Source organism: Saccopteryx bilineata, chromosome 6 (genome assembly GCF_036850765.1).
Source record: "Saccopteryx bilineata isolate mSacBil1 chromosome 6, mSacBil1_pri_phased_curated, whole genome shotgun sequence".
Classification (NCBI taxonomy): Eukaryota; Metazoa; Chordata; class Mammalia; order Chiroptera; family Emballonuridae; genus Saccopteryx; species Saccopteryx bilineata.
Window position 1 is genome coordinate 125279627 of NC_089495.1, and position 17790 is coordinate 125297416.

The following is a 17790-nucleotide window of genomic DNA, read 5'->3' on the forward strand; positions in this document are numbered from 1 at the left end:
ATGGTATAAAGTTAGATTGAATGGTATGGTGGGGGTTCTCTTTGAGTTGCCTTGGAAACATCATTGAATTACTAATGGACCACGGTTTTCCATGAATAAAGACGGAAGTCTTTCTAGGGGAGCCATTGTTGCTGCCGCCGGAGAACAGTAGTGACTGTTGGCCGTGGCATCCTCCCGAACCCATCTGTATGTTATATATCTTTAAGTCTCTGTCTATCTTTAATTCAATTTCATACCTTTTTCTGCTCAGGACCCCAGAATAGACTTGTTGTGGCTAGTTCGTGACAGTGGGGGTCATCAAAGAACCACAGAAATGTGGCGTCACAACTCTGGCCTTTGCCTATTGGGAGGAGGCTGGGGAATGCTCCTTGAGAGCTGATAGACAAGTAGGCAAATGGCAGGAGAAGCAGCAAAGCCCGTGCAAAGACCCTGTGCTGGGAAGTAGCAGATAATTGAGGAACTGAAAGAAGACAACCAGGATAGCTAGAGCAGGGAGCATGAGAGGCCTATGGTAGACAGGATTGTCTGAGTTTCAACTGACAAAACCGAACCCACATTGCTGTAAGCAAAAAGATGACTGCTGGCTCGTGAGAAGCTTGAAGCAAGCACTGTTAACAGTTTGGAGTGTAGCCAGAGAAAGACAAACTTTTGCTTTTTTTTTAAATGAGTGAAGTCACATCCTAAATATTGTTCCACCAGTTGATAAACACTTGATAACACATCACGCACATCTTTCTGGCCCTGGCTCATTTCTGTGACTCATATGGATGCCTTCATATGGATAGGCTACAGTCTACTGAACGATTCCTGTCTGACGAACATTCAAGTCTTTCCCAATTTTTGTTTTATAGTCATACAAACCATGCTCCGGCACAGCCCCCCTCAGCAGGAGTCAAATTTCCTATGCCCAGACTTTGTTCTGACCGCACTGTACTTGTGGGCAGGATTGGGATGCAGGAGTCAGTGTAGGCACAGGTGTCAGAGTGCTGGGTGCAGAGAATCGCAGTGCTCCCATTACAGAAGGGAGAGAAACACTAGGAAGGGGTAAGAAATGCTCTGGCTGTCCAGGGGGTGGGGATGGGCAGGCATCAGGGAAGGAAAACTAGGCTCACAGAGGAGTAACCTCTTTGGGAGGAAGGGTGGGATTTCAGGAATGGGGAGAGAAATCCCATCTGCAGTCCAGGGGAACCTGATTGCATAGAAACCTCTGGGGCCCTGGACCCATTCCAAACCACTGTCACTTAAAATGTAAATAACCAGGCACTGCTGAGTTAGGAAAGATGATGGTGCCCAAGCAGGGAAAGCGGTAAGACCAACTGACCTTGTAGTTCAGCCTGCCCTTGGCCAAGCGGGGGATGAGCTTGGCTGTGTTATAGATGTCATTGACCAGGCTCTCAATCAGTGCCAGGAAGCCCACCTCCAGGGACGGATGGAAGGATATCCCATCATCGTCCAGTTCCATGTGGATCTCAAAGAGTGGCATGATGTTCTCCTGCAACGGCCGTCACAGGAGTCAATGCCTCGCCCTTGGGGTAAGCGTTCCCCATGCCCAGATGTTTACTGTGGGGTACAGGGCTAACTCCCGCTGACCAGGACCACTTGGAGAGTATGCTTCTCAGTGGCCTCTGGAGCAGGTGTCTCCCTAGACCAAATGCATGGCTGCAGGGCCAAAAGCAGGCTGGAGCAGCTCTGGGCAAGACAAAACAGTGATGGGAAATGTAGACCAGAGGTCAACACCCTCAGTTCAAAGCCTGTATCTTCCAATTACTAGCTGGGTGGTCTTGACCTCCCAGTGACCCCAGATTTGTAAAAGGAGAAAAATCGTTTTATAGAACAGACACAATAGCCCCCACCTCTTTGGGTTATTGTGAGGTCTATGTGAACCAAGAACCTATGAAGCGTGTAGAGTGGTAGCTGGCTCACGTCTAAGGACTGGGGGACATGGCCGCAGTGCACTGTGGGGTCACAGCCAGGCAGGACGGCTTCAGCCATGTGTGCTCTAGAAGAGACAAGTCCTCATATCCGTTGGAGGTTCCCATCTAAAAAGCACGTGCGCAGGGTAACTCCGTCTGTTCTGGGATCCCCCTCGTGAGGCTGCAAGGCTGAGGGTGCTGGTCTCATTGCCAGGTGACAGGAGGGCAGCCCCTCATCCTCCCAATCAACATGAGGAGGAGGCAGGGGTACCTGCTTTCCTTCACCTGGCAGCAAGATCGGATGACTCTCAGATCCGGGAGGTGTTCTATAGCCCATTTCCTGTACGGCAGATTGAAGGTGACCAGATGTCCCGAATGCCTGGGACTGAGGACAGTATGGGGTACAGGACTTTCAATTTTAAAACTGGGATAAGTTGGTCACCCTGCCAGATTTTAATAATCCTGTTTATCTGTAATAAGATAGCCTATTCTATCATCAGGAGACTGTACTCTACAGATGCCAACATAAACTCGTATTTATGATGCATATATATGCTAATACATATTCACACACCGCATGTTTTATATTTATAACTTACATCCAAAACCATGTTGTTCATCAGGTAATTTAGAGATTTGCGGATGAAGTTGTCAAATTCGTCTAAGACCATGTTGTCAATGTAGTTGACATACTCTTTCCAGGACTGGCTCACCGTGTCCACTCTGAACAGCTGTGCGTTTTCCTGCAAACAGAACCACACGATTGGCTACCCTCACACTGGCCCGTTCATGCCCTCTCCAGTCAGTGTGTGCAACGGCTCTGGGCCACCCACGTCTTGTCCTCACTCCAGACACACAGGTTGGTTCTCGCTTCTTGAGGGTTCCAGGCTCTCTCCTACATTGGTCTTTGATAGGCTGTCCCTCACACTCTTGCCAGGTTTGGCTTCCTGTCATCTTTTAGGTTTCAGCTCAGAGGTCACCTCTTCACAAGGGCCCTCCTTGACTACCCCCCACTCATCTCAGGTTTGAGTCCTGTCCCTGCCCCTACCTGAATTCCCTCTAGCAAGTCATTACTTGTGTCATGGGCACAGGTGACAACGCTGAATTATTTTATTTGTCTTTGGTCTGTATTCTCCCTTGGTGCCAAGCTTCATGGGGACGAGATTGATATTGACTATCCTTCCCACCACTGTACCTCCAACACTCAGTAGTATGCCTGGGACAGAGCATGAGCTGGTGGGTGGATGGAAGGATGGATGGATGGATGGATGAGGAATGAGTGGATGGGTGGATGGGTGGATGGTGAGTGGATAAAGGATAGACAGCTAGTAAATGGATGAAAGATGGATGAATAAATGGCTGGATGGATGGGTGAATCTGTAAGACACCAAGTGCCGCAGGAGAACACAAAGATGACAATGACCAGGGCTGCCCCCTCAGACAGTTCTATTCTAACAGGGGAGAGAAGACACAGGTTCAAATAACTTCAGTGTCAGATAGCAAGAAATGGTTCAAATGACTATCATGGGAGCCGAGGACTCTGGCAATGTATGTGACAACAAAGCCTCCTCTGGTTGGCGTGCTGGCCTCTTCCTGCCCAGCTCCTGCCCCCGCTGCCAGCCTCCTCACATGCCCTTTTTTTTTTTTTTTTTTTTTTACAGAGACAGAGAGTCAGAGAGAGGGATAGATAGGACAGACAGGAACGGAGAGAGATGAGAAGCATCAATCATCAGTTTTTTGTTGCAGCACCTTAATTGTTCATTGATGGCTTTCTCATATGTGCCTTGACCGTGGGCCTTCAGCAGACCGAGTAACCCCTTGCTCAAGCCAGCGACCTTGGGTCCAAGCTGGTGAGCTTTGCTCAAACCAGATGAGCCCACGCTCAAGCTGGCGACCTCGGAGACCCGAACCTGGGTCCTCCACATCCCAGTCCAATGCTCTAGCCACTGCGCCACCACCTGGTCAGGCTCACATGCCCTCTTGCTGTGTTCTGATGTGTGAACCTCTTTCTAACCCTGAGCCCCATTTCTCTGTCTTGTGCTCTGTTTCCAACATATCTGAGAGCACTAACAGGTTAATTGGTTAACTCTTCCAACTAATATTTTTTCAGTTTAACATTTTAATTTGGTGGGACCATCTAGCACCATGGAAAAAGGGGGAGGAAGAACAATGACTTGATTCTGAGCACAGTGCATGCTAGGCCCCCTGGCCTGCCTGGGTGGGGTGAACCACCATTAAAGTCCACCCCAGTGATTTGCACCGCCTACTGGGACACCCCAAACATGGCTCTGAACACCTCTTGTGCCCGTGGTAGAATTTTCTCTTTTTCAGACCGAGGCAGAGCTCTGCCTTTCATATTCATGTCAGAAACAAACTACAGCTCAAGCTGGGTGAAACGGCAGCCAAGTGAGAAAAGCGTGAGGTCCTGCGCCATCGGGGATCCAGGCAGCGCTCCCAGGACACGGGCCACACACCCACAGGGACACGGGTCCACAGATCCCTGAGACTGTTGGCCAAAGGAGTAACCCACGTGGCAGGCAGCACAGCGGGCTGTGACAGAACACGGTGCCCTGACTGAAGTGTGTGGGCACCGGCTTGCCGGTTGCTCGCACTCAGGGAGCCCCCCTCTCCCAGGCTGCTGGTGCCTCCTCGGGAAGGTCCAGAGCACACGGGGCTGGCCCTCCAGCAGCTCAGCCCAGGGAAACGAGCTCTGGGGACCTTGTAGGAAGACATCCCTTGTCTTCCCCCATTTTGTGCAGGGTAGGGGCGCTGACCTCCTTAGCACAGAGAAGGGCAGACACAGAACAAGAGGAACCAGCTTCAGAGACCATGTTTAGGATCGTCTCCGGTTTTCATGTAAGCCTCTGGGATTAGAAAGTGCAGATTCTGCCGCTGCTGGCACCACTGTGAAGGAATCTCTACCCTGCCCATCCATTAAAGGCAAGCAGGCTGTCCAAGGCCCTCCTGGGCAGCCCCATACCGCGACCATGGCCTGGATCTTCAGACCGGCCTCCTTGACCGCAGTGTAGCGTTTGTTGAGGTTGACTAGCCTCCCATCCAAGTCTAACAGCGCCTCTTTCTTGTTGTCCTTTCTTTCAAACATCGGGTTGGCCGACCAGTCCTAAAAAGAAGACAGGAAACATTTCTGGTCTCACTCCTTTACCTCATGCTCTTTTTTTTTTTTTTAAGTTTTTTTTTTTAAGTTTTTTTTTTAATTTTATTTATTCATTTTTAGAGAGGAGAGAGAAAGGGAGAGAGAGAGACAGAGAGGGAGAGAGAGAGGAGAGAGAGACAGAGAGAGAAGATGGGGAGGAGCTAGAAGCATCAACTCCCATATGTGCCTTGACCAGGCAAGCCCAGGGTTTCGAACCGGCAACCTCAGCATTTCCAGGTCGACGTTCTATCCACTGTGCCACCACAGGTCAGGCCTACCTCATGCTCTTTGAAGTGCATGTCCTTGCCCCCTGCTGACCTCTGAGAGGACCTGGGGCCTCTGAGGACTGTAGACCAGAGAGCCTTTGACATTGGAGCTCGAAACTAGTCAGGGTCTCCAAGGACGACTTCAGCTCCTCCTTTGGGAGGCTACCTCCCACCCCCTGGGCAACCTGAGACTCTCTGTCAGGTTTAGCCAGCTCTGCACCATCTATCTCTGTGACACCAGTGTGACCTGTGAAGGCTTAGCTCACCTGCCTCCCCCCTCGGCCCGGTATTTTATATTTACATATACCTTAAAAAAAACCCAACCTTTATTTAGTTCAGGTCTGATGGGCTGACCTGCATTGCTTCTTTTCCATAACTTGGTTTTCTCATTAGTCTAAGGAGTCAGATGACACCTGTCTGGGTCTTGTTACCAATTCTCAGATGGGGTCATATGTGGGAGGGCACATGGCTGGGAGAGCCAGCCTTCTTCCGGACACCACTTCTGCACCTAACAGTGAGCGCACCAGCCCCTCCACCACTGCCCCCCTCTTCTTACTTAAAAAATAAATTAAAAATAAAAATAAAAAATACAATAGAGGATCCTGGCTGGTTGGCTCGGGGGTAGAGCATCGGCCTGGCTTGTGAAAGTCCCAGGTTTTATTCCCGGTCAGGGCACACAGGAGAAGTGACCATCTGCTTCTCCACCTCTCCCCCTCCTCCTTTTCATTCTCTCTCTTTCTCTCTTTCTTCCCCTCCTCAGCCATGGCTGGAATGGCTTGAGCAAGTTGGCCCCAGGCACTGAGGATGGCTCCATGGCCTCACCTCAGGTGCTAAAATAGCTTGGTTTCCAAGCAACAGAGCAAACCCCAGATGAGCAGAGCATTGCCCCAGAGAAGGCCTGCCAGGTGGATTCTGGTCAGGGTATATGGGGAGTCTGTCTCTGCCTGTCCTCCTCCCGCATAAAAAAATAATAAAATAGAGTTCCACAGTAGACACTGCAAATTAATGGGAGGGGTGGGGAGGAGGTTTTTAAAAACTTCTTGTGGGAAAACGTGCTGCAGGTGCCTTGGCAGATCGGGGTATGGGTGACAGACCCTGGAGAGGCCAGTGGTGGGTCTCTGTTTCTTGGACTGGGCCCGCTCCAGGCACGGCTGAGTCTCAACGAATCTTTCTGCCCCTTGTCCCTGGTGCTGGTCTGGCTCAGAGGGGACCCTGAGAACCCACCTGCTGAGCCTAATGGGACACAGGAGGACTGAGTTCCACAGAGGGGCTGGGGACAGGTTCTCGCTGCCCCTGGCACTTTCTGGGAGCGTGTCTGTGGCCCCAGTTCCACCAGGACCCCTCTGTGCTGGGCAGTGTGTGTGCTCACCTGCATGGCCTGGGAAATGCTCTCAATGTTTTGCTTGGTTTTCTGCATCCTGTTCTGCAGGTCATGTAGAATTTTTCTCATCTCCTGAATATATTCAAACACACCTGAAACAGAAGTGGAATCTTACAGCAATGAATGATTCAGCAGAATGAAAACTTCCCATGGGCTTGCTTAACTGACTTGTCATTAGGAGACAGCACTTGGAAAATTCATCTACACTCCAGAACATGAAGCAGAGGTCCCTGAGAGGCCACGCGGAAGGACAATGCCTGCAGTGCCTCTAGAAGCAGCACCTCCCTGTCCACCCAGCACTCCAGATCCCTGATGTTAAGGGTCTTCCCATGCGCCCGGCCCTCAGACCACAACAGTATGCTGGAGACGTGAGCTCCCTTACAGAGCTCTCAGCGGCCTGGATCCAAGCAGCTGAAGACATGTGCTTTCCGGCAGAAACGAGAGAAAAGAATGATGGGACTCTTTTGCCCAGAAAAGTCCCAGCAGACCTTGGTTAAACTAAGTGGATAGTCCATCTTCTCATTAAGAGAGTGGAGGTGGGATACAGAGGTGGTGGGCTGACAAGAGGGCAGAAGGCAAGTGGAGAGGTCCTGATGGAGGGGAGTACCCACCCAGAGTGGGTCCCAGTGATGAGGGGAGTCGGGGAGGGCACTTCTGCCAGGTCCAGTGGTGGGGGGAAGTGCATTTCATTCTACTTCTCAGATGCCTGCCCTGAGCTAGCTGCCAGGGGCATGGGCTCTACTATCCACACTGCCCGCCCCAGCCTCAGTAAGCCTAGTTGGGAAAATCTGAGATCCTTAGTATTTTCCAAGGAGTCTCTGCCAGAGTCTACTCGTAAGCACCACAAACCAGCTGTCTGGGAGTGGGTGAGCAGCTGGAACCACCCTGAAACCAGACACATCATCCTGGTGCAGCCCAAGTGGGTCCCCAGCTGGAAGGCAGAATTGGCCACCTCCCTCCAAGTTTCACCCAGGGTGACAGAACCATGGCCTTGGTACCTTCGCCATTCCAGAACAATGTCGTTTCAGCGCTCAGTAATTTGACATCAATTGCTCCAAGTTCTGACTTTATTAGTGGAAACTCTACGCCCATCAAGGTGGTCGTTATCTGCAAAACAAGACAGTTTCACATCCACCCAGATCTAAAGTGTTGTCATGGCGAGGATGTTTATTGTTTGGTACAGACCAAACCCATTCCCATTAGGTGTTACTTGGTGGAGAATTATGGAGAGCTCAAATTCTGGGACATTTCAACTTTCAAAGTTATTTTTATCACCGAGGATTTATGTATACACTTACCTCTCAATTACCCACGTGATGGGGTAAAAAAAAGAAGAAAATATGAAAGAGCAAGAACAGTAGGTGCATATAATCCAGAAACTTTATTTGGCTTAGAAGCGTGCGAAGAAAGTCAGAGAAATAGGCATGAGAAACCAGGGCATTTTGGGGCTCAGACCCTCCCCTTAGTCACAAGTCCGAGCCTCGACATTACTTTATCCAGGAGGGATTGGAGTCCAAGAGGGATCAGAGTTAACAATATACAGTGTGTCTGTAAAGTCATGGTGCACTTTTGACCGGTCACAGGAAAGCAACAAAAGACGATAGAAATGTGAAATCTGCACCAAATAAAAGGAAAACCCTCCCAGTTTCTGTAGGATGATGTGGCAGCATGTGCACATGTGCAGATGATGATGTAACACCGTGTATACAGCGGAGCAGCCCACGGCCATGCCAGTTGAGATGTGGACAGTACAGAGGAAAGTTCAGTGTGTTCTGTGGCTCGCTAAATTCAAATCCGTGACCAAAATGCAACGTGAATATCGGTGCATTTATAACGAATACCACCACATAGGAATAACATTACTCGGTGGGTTAAGCAGTTGAAGGAAACCGGCAGTTTGGTGGAGAAACCCCGTTCTGGTAGGCCATCAGTCAGTGACGAGTCTGTAGAGGCTATACGAGATAACCTAAGGAGCCCTAAAAAATCTGTGCATGAGCCCACATTGAACTGCACTGAATAGGTATGAAACTGGGAGAGTTTTCCTTTTATTTGGTGCAGATTTCACATTTCTATTGTCTTTTATTGCTTTCCTGTGACCAGTCAAAAGTGCACCATGATTTTACGGACACACTGTAGTATCGGCTCTCTATGGTCCTGATACCATACCACTTGCTCTATGAAATCAATTTAATGCTTGAAAATCTCCACTCTCCAAAGAGGAAAAAGGAGCATGTGCACGGTCTATCAAGTACTCCTTTAAGGAACAAGCAGGGTTTGAACTTCCGTCCAGCAACAGTTTGATTTATATGTAGCTCTTTAGGGACACTTGGGCTCTACAAGGGAGGGACGTGCACAAAACTAAAATGGTCCATTAGGCTTTGACAACTTGCCTCTCAGAATCATTCTGGACATCTATCTGGTTCTTCAAATGGTCCACCACTCCTCCTCCCCCACCCCACCAATGCCTTCAAGTGTTTTCAGACGGCAGACACTTAGAGAAGATGGGCACAGGCAGAGAGAGAGAGCATGAGAGCCACAACTAGTGGAAACCAGACAGAAGTAGGAGAAAGCGTGCTTGTGGTTACAAAGCGGGCCAGTGTGAGATGGGATCCCAGTTACTGGGGTTTGGTTCAGGAGTGCACCCATGAAGCAGCGCTCTCCTGTGACCGGTGCCCTGGCTCTGAGCATGCCTCTTGCCACTCACCACACGTTTCTTTAGTATGTTTGCAACTAAGTTACTGTGACTGCTGTTCAGAGGGGAGCCCTTTATGCCAAATTTAACCAGCTGGAAAATGCCACTGAACTTTTAGTGACTGGGTCCTAGGCAAGGGCCATCTCACAGTCAGCATGTGGGGCCAGCCTGGTCAGGGCGGCTGTGGATACAGTGTGGCTGTAGAAGCAGTGTCCTTCCTCAGCTCACTTGGGTACTTAAGGTAATTTATGGACTTATGGTAATTTATGGTATTTCTCAGAGAGATAGCTCAGAAGAGTAGCTAAATATTATCACACACTTGTAAATGCCAGAGTAAACAAGGAGCACGGTGATAAGATCTGTTTAACATGCCCTGTTTATTATTTTTCAATAGCCTATGTTACAAAGCCACGCCTTCAGGGCATTTTTGCCAAAAGTGGGCAGGGGCAAGGGTCCTGCACTTCTTCTGGAAACCGTGGGTGGGGACCTGCAAGGGAGAGGGTGTCCAGACCTGCCCTCTGTGCCCCAACCGACTCTATGCTCCCCGCCCCCATCTGATCACTGGTTCAGCTTCTGGGGCTTCCGGTAACAGGAGGGGACAATCTAACCAAAAAGCCCTGTGACTAGAAGGGCTTGCCCCCCAAGGCTCGTCAATCATCAGGAACTCATACTGAGAATCAAAGTCCTTAACAATTACTTGTCAGGCCCCAGGTCTGCTCAGCATTGTGAGTCAAGATCTCACAGAAATTGTGGAGCTGTAGAGTGGAGGGCAGACCTGCATCCCCATCCCCCAGGTACCTATTGAGTTCATCTCTAGGGCCACACCTCACACTCAGTTCTTCCCCCGAGGCCACAGGCCGCTGGGAAATCTGTAATCCAGTCAGATTCCAGGAACTGCCCCTGTCCCACATGGGTGACAATCACGCAAGTGATCTTGAATGACTTTGAAATAGCCCAAAGCAACATCTGTTTAGGAGAGTGACGTGTCTACCCACAGTCATGCAACAAGAGCTGGAGTCCAGTGGAGACGAGGTTTGTGGTGTCAGCCGCCCAAGCCGTTGCTTTTGTGCAGCTGGTAGCATGTGAATTTCGGAGGGTGTCTGGGGCCGCCACTGGCTATGAAGACACATGTGTGTTTCCTCCTCTATCAGGAGGTCTTACGCCTGTGTGCACTAGCACAGAAAACTGGAACTTGGCAAACAGAACACGGAAGACACCCGCTCACCTCGTTGTACCAGCCGACGATGAGCTCCAAGTTGCCCACAAACTTCCGGAAGGTCTCATACTGTGAAAACAGGTTCTCAGCACTTTTCGGGATTGCTTCCTGTTGCTGGAAGTTCAAGTACTTGACTTCTCTCAGAACTGCCACCAACTAAGGCCGACAAAGATCACAGAGATGGTCAGGTGATGGCCTCAGTGGGACACTTAGCAACACAAGGGAGAGTCTGAACTGATGCCTCTACAGCCTGGGAGTTTGAGTTAGGGGAGACGTGTGTGGGTGGGGGCTGCTGGCCAGATAGGGACATCCTCATCCCACTTATCGGTCAGTGTGGTTGGACATATCATCATACCTCCCTGCCCGGCTTGTGTGGGAAAAAGAGCAGGGCCTCACCTGGCTCTTCCCTGGGACCTCGCCTCCCCTGCCCGTTTCCTCCTATCTGTCACCACCCAGGAGGTCAATAGCACACCCCTTCCCACAGAGCTGCTCATCCCAGGCTGTTCCCAATGAAGTCTCAGTAACTTCCGTGTTGCTGAGCCCACTGGTCATTTCATAGGCCTCATCTCATGTGACCTCGTAGCAGCTGGTCACCCCCCTTCCTGGACACCAGATGCTCCTGGTCACCCCATCAGTCTCTTTTGGTGCTTTCGAGATGTGCGCGTTGGAGAGCCACAGAACGCCGTCTGTCTCCATCTCCTCTCCTCTGGTGCCCCTCTCCCCAACATCATGGCTTTAAGAACCATTTGTGTGTGAATGATTCCCACATTTGTGTGTCTAGCTGACCTCAACATGGCCCACACAGAGCAGTTGGTCTGGCCAGGCAGCCATTTCCTCCTGCAGCCTCAGCTACCCACCCCCACCCCCATGGGAGTCAACTCCTCTCTCTCTCACAGACTCCTTTCCAACCGTCCACAATCCCACTGGCTCCGATCAAAGCCCAAGTCGGTCTTCACACCCTCTCTGCTGCCACTCTGGTCCAGCCACCACTCTCTCATACTCATTTTCTGGGTTCCAAATTCTCTTAATGGGGCTTCTGGCTTCTTACCTTGTCTCCCCCAAACCTATTCACACACAGTGCCTGGAGGGGTCCTTAAAAAAATCAAGCCTGCTCGAAACCAGTGATGGCTACTGTCTCCCTCATTACAGAAGCCCAAGTGCCCTCGCTGGCCCAGGAGGCTCGCGGTGCTATGTCCCCACCTCCGCCATCTTCCCCTTCACCTCCTCTCCCACCCTTGGCTCTCTCCACCGGCCCTCACTGGCCTCCACACTACTCCTGGGACATGAGGACACGCCAGGCACACTCACATGCCCTGGCCCTCACTTCACCCGTGTGCTTTCTCTCCTCAGAGGCTTTCCCGCAGGGCGCTTCTGGGCCCAAACCAGGGCGGTTCAGACACCCACGGAAGACCAGAAGGAAGCAGGAGCAACCTGAATTTCTGCATAACAGGGATTTTACTAAAACTCGTTCTTCCTTTCATTGGATAAATGTGTACTGAGTGCCTTCCTTGTGTATGTGCTTGGGATAAAGTAGCAAACCAGACAGACAGGGACTGCTGTCCTCCCACAGGAGTAGAAACATAGGTTAGCATTACAAAAGAGCTGAAGAAGGTGACACAGGTCCCCCAAAGACCTGGAAGGGCAGGTGAAGGGGGAGCTGTGGAGCTGGAGGAAGGGGGTGCGAGCTGGTTTGGGCCCAGAAGCGCCCTGCCCACCGTTATAGTGTGAATTCTCTGCAGCTCACTGGACTTGGCCAGACTGTCCATTTGTTTAGATCCTGCAAAAATTTTTTCTTTGTTTGTTTGTTTGTTTCTTTCTTTCTTTTTTCCCTCTCTCTCTTGCTTTCAATCTCTCTTTCTAAATATATAAATCCTCAAATGGATGTTTCCTCTTAAGATCCCATGAAAGGCGGCCCGACTTTAAACAGTACACTCGATGAACCCATTTGTAAGGATGCTACTACAAGGGGGTCCTCCAGTTACGACCATCTCAACATAGACATTTCAAGTTTACGATGCTCACTCCCATAAAAACTTTAAAAAATTGACATGAGTGTTTTGGCTTACACCATTAGCATGGTATTTATAGCCTATGTGGCCAAACTAGTTTGGTTGTGCCGGCGGAAGACTATACAGTAACCGGCGTAGAGTGAGGGAGTTGGCGCCCCCAGTACACTTACCTACGCCATTTTGGACTGTTAGAAGCGCAAGTGTTCTGTTTGTGTTAGGCTAGGGTGTGTTTCAACGTACACCAAAACCCGGGTTATGTCACTGTCATAGGAATGCAACTGTGTTGTAACCCCATTGTGTCTCAGATCTGAACTCTATCCTGAGCATATTTTTAAAAAAATACTTCCATAAGAAAGCTTTAGCTCAATGTGACATATCGAACCCCCTCCCAAGCCACAGAGGACACACCCACCGCTCTGTTGAAGTTGACCCGGAGGAGGCCAGTGGTGCGGTCCCGCTGGATCAGGGGCTGCCCCAGGTTGAAGCGGCAGTCCTCGTCCACACCGGACACCCACTGCAGGTAGATCCTCTCGCGATAACTCCGCAGCAGCTCCATCATCTCGTCATATTTCTGGTAGATGAGCTTGGCCTCCACACTGGACATGATCCTGGGATCAGAGTGACACGGCGGGGTGAGGCAGCAGCACCCCCAGGGAGTGTGACATGCACCACTCTTCCGGGGCTCCTCAGGCGCCTGGACTGTGGCTGCCAGATCTTGTGGTGCCAGACACGGACCGCAGCTTCCTGCTTCTTCTTGGCTGAGAAACAGCACTGCAAAGTGTCCCTCACCTTCCGCAAACAGCCTGGGAAGTTAAGCCATCACCCCGGCAGCCACAGCCCCCTAATTTTCTCCGTCCCTTCTGGCGCTGGGCCAACGGGAGAAAGCCAAATGCGTTGCCCTGGGCCTAGGCGATCTTGTGGGACATCCTTCTCCTTAGTCCCCAGTCGGGCACACCTGAGCCCTTGCAGGTTCTGCTGGGAGCCCTCCCACTCCTCTGCCTGCCTTCAAGTCGATGCAGAGCACAGGGCCCAGTGGCCCATTCCTGACACACAAGCTCTGAGCAAGCAGCCTGTGCCTGCTCTCACCAGGGTATGGTCTTTGCTAATTTGCACCACACTGACGGTCAAAGCGGAGGGCAAGTCAAACAGCACCCAGAGGTAAAGGGACATGCACGGGATTCCCTGGGAATTTTGTGTCTGGGAAGTTGTTTGGCCGATAGGCATGGGGTTGCCTGGCAGTTGGACCAGACCCTCCCCTCTCGGCAGCCGGCTGCAGCCCTGACTCACGGGTGCTCAATGTGCTTGAGGTCCTTCATGGGCACCTCCAGCCGCTCCTGCAGCTCCAGGCTCCATTTGAGCTGCCCGGCCACAGGGGGCATGTTTTTGTGGATTGGCGGGATTTTCCCGTCTGCGGAGGCTGTGATCTGGGCATCATACAAGACCTTGGTGTTGTCTAGCTCAGCGTCAAATAGCTCCAGCATGACCGAGTACCTGGGCACCACCTCGGTGAGGATCAGGGGCCTCTCCAGGAGGTTCCCACACATGTACAGAAGCTGGGGAGAGATGAGAAATAGGCCTTCACCAGGGTCCTGGCTGCCTGCCCCAGCCCCAACCCTCGGCAGACCCAGCCTGCTGACACAGTGATCTGGCTAAGCCTCAGGACAGAGAAAACACACGGCCTGCCAAGACAAAGAACCTTTGTCTGTGTAGCCACTGGTTAGACCAGGGCCTCAGTGATCCTTATGTTGACGTACCCTGTGTCTCAAAACACTTGGCTTGTAAACCAACAGCCCAAGGTCCAAGGTCAGGAAGCACGCATTCTAAGCCCAGGAGAATTAAGGCTTAGTCGAACAGTTAAAAATTCCAATTTGAAAAACTATAGAAATAGCTGCAATACTGCATTTAGATAACCAGGACTTTCTCTGACAACCAGATGGAGAAATGTTTGAGTCACAAGACTTATTCCTCTTAGCAGGAGAAATAACATGCCCAGACACAGAAAGCCGCCCTTGGGAAGTGTGTGTTCTGCAGTGGGGAGAAAGGGGAGCCAGGATGAAGAGGCCCGCCTCAGACAACGTGGGTCTCCAAATGACAACACTCACCCGCTGGGTGTGGGCACAGACCTGCAAGAGTATCCTGGGGCTGTGGTCACAAAGGACCACGGACTGGGCGGGTTAATCCACAGCACTGTGAGTGCCCACAGGTCTACAGGCTGGAGCTCACAGTCAAGAGAGGCGTGGGCAGGGCCACTGACTCTGAAGGCTGGGGTGGTGGTAGGGGCAGATCTGTGGCGGCCTCTCTGGGGGCTCCTGAGGGTGCTTGGCCACACTTGGCGTTCCTTGGCTTATACACAGATCATGTCACTCTCTACCTCATCATCACATAGCCTGTACCCTGTGTGTGTGTCTGTGTGTCTTTTCCCCTCATTATATAAGGACTCCAAACATACACGATTAAGGGTCCACACCACTGCTGGGGGACCTCATCTTAATCACATCTACAAAAACTGTTTCCAGGCAAGCTCACAGGCAATAGGGTGGAGACTTCACCTATTTTTCTGGAGGATACAGTTCAACCCACCCACAAAGGGGGCACATTTCAGTCTTGGGCTGGCGGAGGGTAGAGGGGATGAGAGCCCGGGGGAGTATGTGTATGCCCAGCGTGGGGAGCCCCTCCTTCCTCCAGGTACTTGCAGGGGCCCTCTCGATGTACTAGGTCACCAGTGTCATAAAAAAGAAAAAAAAAACATGTGACAAATAGAAATGTTCTCTTTGCTGCTTTATGACCCTCTGACTACTTGTCTCTCTTCCCATGCCTCTTTCATATTTACTTTTTTTTTTTTAGCTGATGGTATCTGGGAAGGAAGCTGATGTTATTTTCTTCCAGGAGGAGATAGTGGGAAAATTGCTCTAGAACTTTCCCAGCTGTGTGCGAATCACTGACAGTGAGGAATGACAGGGAGGCAGGTGGGGAGCAGGCAGGGGACAGAGGGGTAAGGGGGAGGGAGGGGAACCCAGGGGCCTGTCCTAATTGGAGCACTGGGGTGGCCAAAAGTTCTCAGGTGGAGGGAGATGAGCAGACAGAGATGGAAACGGGTTATTAAGGGACGGCTTCCTCCCTTGTTTCCCTTCTGGCATTTTCTTTTTGATCTAGCACAAACATGGAGTGAACATTTAGGAGGCAGCTTTTCCTGATGGAGGACAAAAGGCCTGCACAGCAGAGGGTGTGCACACTGGGAAACTTGGAGGCAGAACAGGCTGTCTGTCAGATGAGCTCAGGTGGGGCGGCAGCAATCCCACAGGTGTGGCAGAAGGGCCCCTCCTGGACCTCCTCCTCCCTCAGTGGGGACCTATACTCTAAATCACACAGGGCACCAGTGTCCACGTGAGGCAACCACCCAGCTCCTGCCCCATTCCTGGGAAACAGCACGGGGTCCCTCCTGTCAGCAGGGGGTCGGGTGCCCCTTCACCTGCCTGTGCTTTTACAGCACACCCAGGCCTCCACGGTTAGTTCCAGCATGGTCTTTGACTTTTGGGGACTCCATCCCAGAGGAGAACCTGGTGTCTCCAGGTGAAAGGACTGGCTGGAGCCCTCTGGTGCTGTGTGTGGGTGTGGGAGGTCCTCACCTACCATCTGTGCCAGACAAACCTGCCTCCCTAAGATCCCATTAATAGCTCCATCCTCTCAGCTAGAGATACTTCCTTCTAAGGGAGAGCTCAAAAACACCTACTGTGTGCTGGGCCCAGTTCTGAGAGAATCCAAAGCAAACACCAGCCCTCAGGGAGTTTATGGTCTAGTAGGAAAGACAATGAACACAGAGAAATCAACACCAAGGACACTGAGCAGGTTGGCCCCAGCCCTGGAGAGGGAGGATGGGAAGGGAGGCCCTCCTTCCAGGTGGCCACGGCAGCTACCTGGGGGACAAGTGAGTGCTCCAGTGATGGGAATGACTTGGAGGTAGGTGTTGTGTTCATTTGCATGCATTGACATTTGCCCAAACACCAAGTCAGCCCAGGACTGAATTGAGCATCACACTGGCAGAGCTCCAAGTCCCCAGGCCTTTGTATTTTTAAGAAGAATGTCTAAGGCACAAAGGAACATCTTGGCATTGGCATTGGGGAGACTTTTGTGCTCAGGGTGGCTGGTCCCCAGCTCAGCCCCAGGAAGCCCAGGTCTGACATCGTCAGAAAGATGGCCTGGCCCCCACCCTGGGCTGCCAAGGCCAGTGTTACTGCCCTGCTGGCCTTGACCCTGGAAGCCCATCTGGCTGAGTGGTTTGGAACAGGGACGCTGGAAGCAAGCAAGCTTGGGGTTGGCTTGAAGACCTGGTTCATCCATTTGCTGGTGAGATGTGTGACCTTGAGCAGGTTTCTTGCCTTGTCTGAGCTGGTAAAATGGGATGGACAACATAGGCAATGACTGTGGTAAAGAGCTTGGGTTGTTGTTAGAATCAAATGAGGTAATACAGTGCTTAGGAAAGTGCTTCCTAGAAACCTATCATAATCACTGGGCATTGCCTGTGAGCAACAACACAGAGGTTTACAAAAGGGAGGAAAGAGGTAGTTCTGACCTGCAGAGACTCATAGTCGACAGACGTGCATGAAGCTAGGCAAAGAAATAAAACAGTTGCCCAAGCAGATATGTAATGTACATTGACTCACTTTAATGCTCAATGCCCATTCTCCATATAAACTGTAGCTGAACACACCATACCCTGCAGAGATCCCTCACTCTTCTGTAGGGCGGGTCACATAAGTGCACTAGGACAACAAGGAGTGGTGGGTACTGGGGCAAACTGGCCACCAGGTTCTGTAACTGCTCACCTGTGGCCACTTGTTACTGTAAGGGACTGTGTGCCCAGTGTGGCCAGATCTACTTTTCCAAGAAAAGGTGAAAATCTTGAGTTTAATGCACACTTTCTCAATTTTTAGATGTAGTGATTAATTTAAAATTTTAGAAAAGTACCGTACAACAACAGGCAAATCTCTAGAGAGATGAAGTGCCGTGTGAGCCAGAGATAACCCACCAGTTGTCTTTGTGCAGCCCAAGCCATCAGTTTGTGACTCTGATGAGTGGTCATAAGTGCCCACCATTCTCTCTGTAGGACAGAGAACCAGCATGCAGGCCCTGACAGCAGGCTGCATGTGGGCTTGGATGGG

At 51.1% G+C, this 17790-nt stretch overlaps 1 protein-coding gene across 2 annotated transcripts in view; it reads right to left on the bottom strand.

The window, feature by feature from the left end:
• The window catches only part of DNAH17 (dynein axonemal heavy chain 17), a 106438-nt gene that overhangs the window by 80055 nt on the left and 8593 nt on the right, over positions 1 to 17790 (bottom strand). For both annotated transcript variants that reach the window (XM_066237599.1, XM_066237597.1), the window contains exons 11-18: positions 13919 to 14184; positions 13044 to 13239; positions 10632 to 10778; positions 7713 to 7821; positions 6703 to 6806; positions 4894 to 5034; positions 2513 to 2656; positions 1322 to 1492 (exon numbers count right to left, since the gene is read on the bottom strand). In XM_066237599.1, coding sequence (XP_066093696.1) covers positions 1322 to 1492; positions 2513 to 2656; positions 4894 to 5034; positions 6703 to 6806; positions 7713 to 7821; positions 10632 to 10778; positions 13044 to 13239; positions 13919 to 14184 — 1278 coding nt within the window. The remainder of the gene's footprint in view (positions 1 to 1321; positions 1493 to 2512; positions 2657 to 4893; positions 5035 to 6702; positions 6807 to 7712; positions 7822 to 10631; positions 10779 to 13043; positions 13240 to 13918; positions 14185 to 17790) is intronic.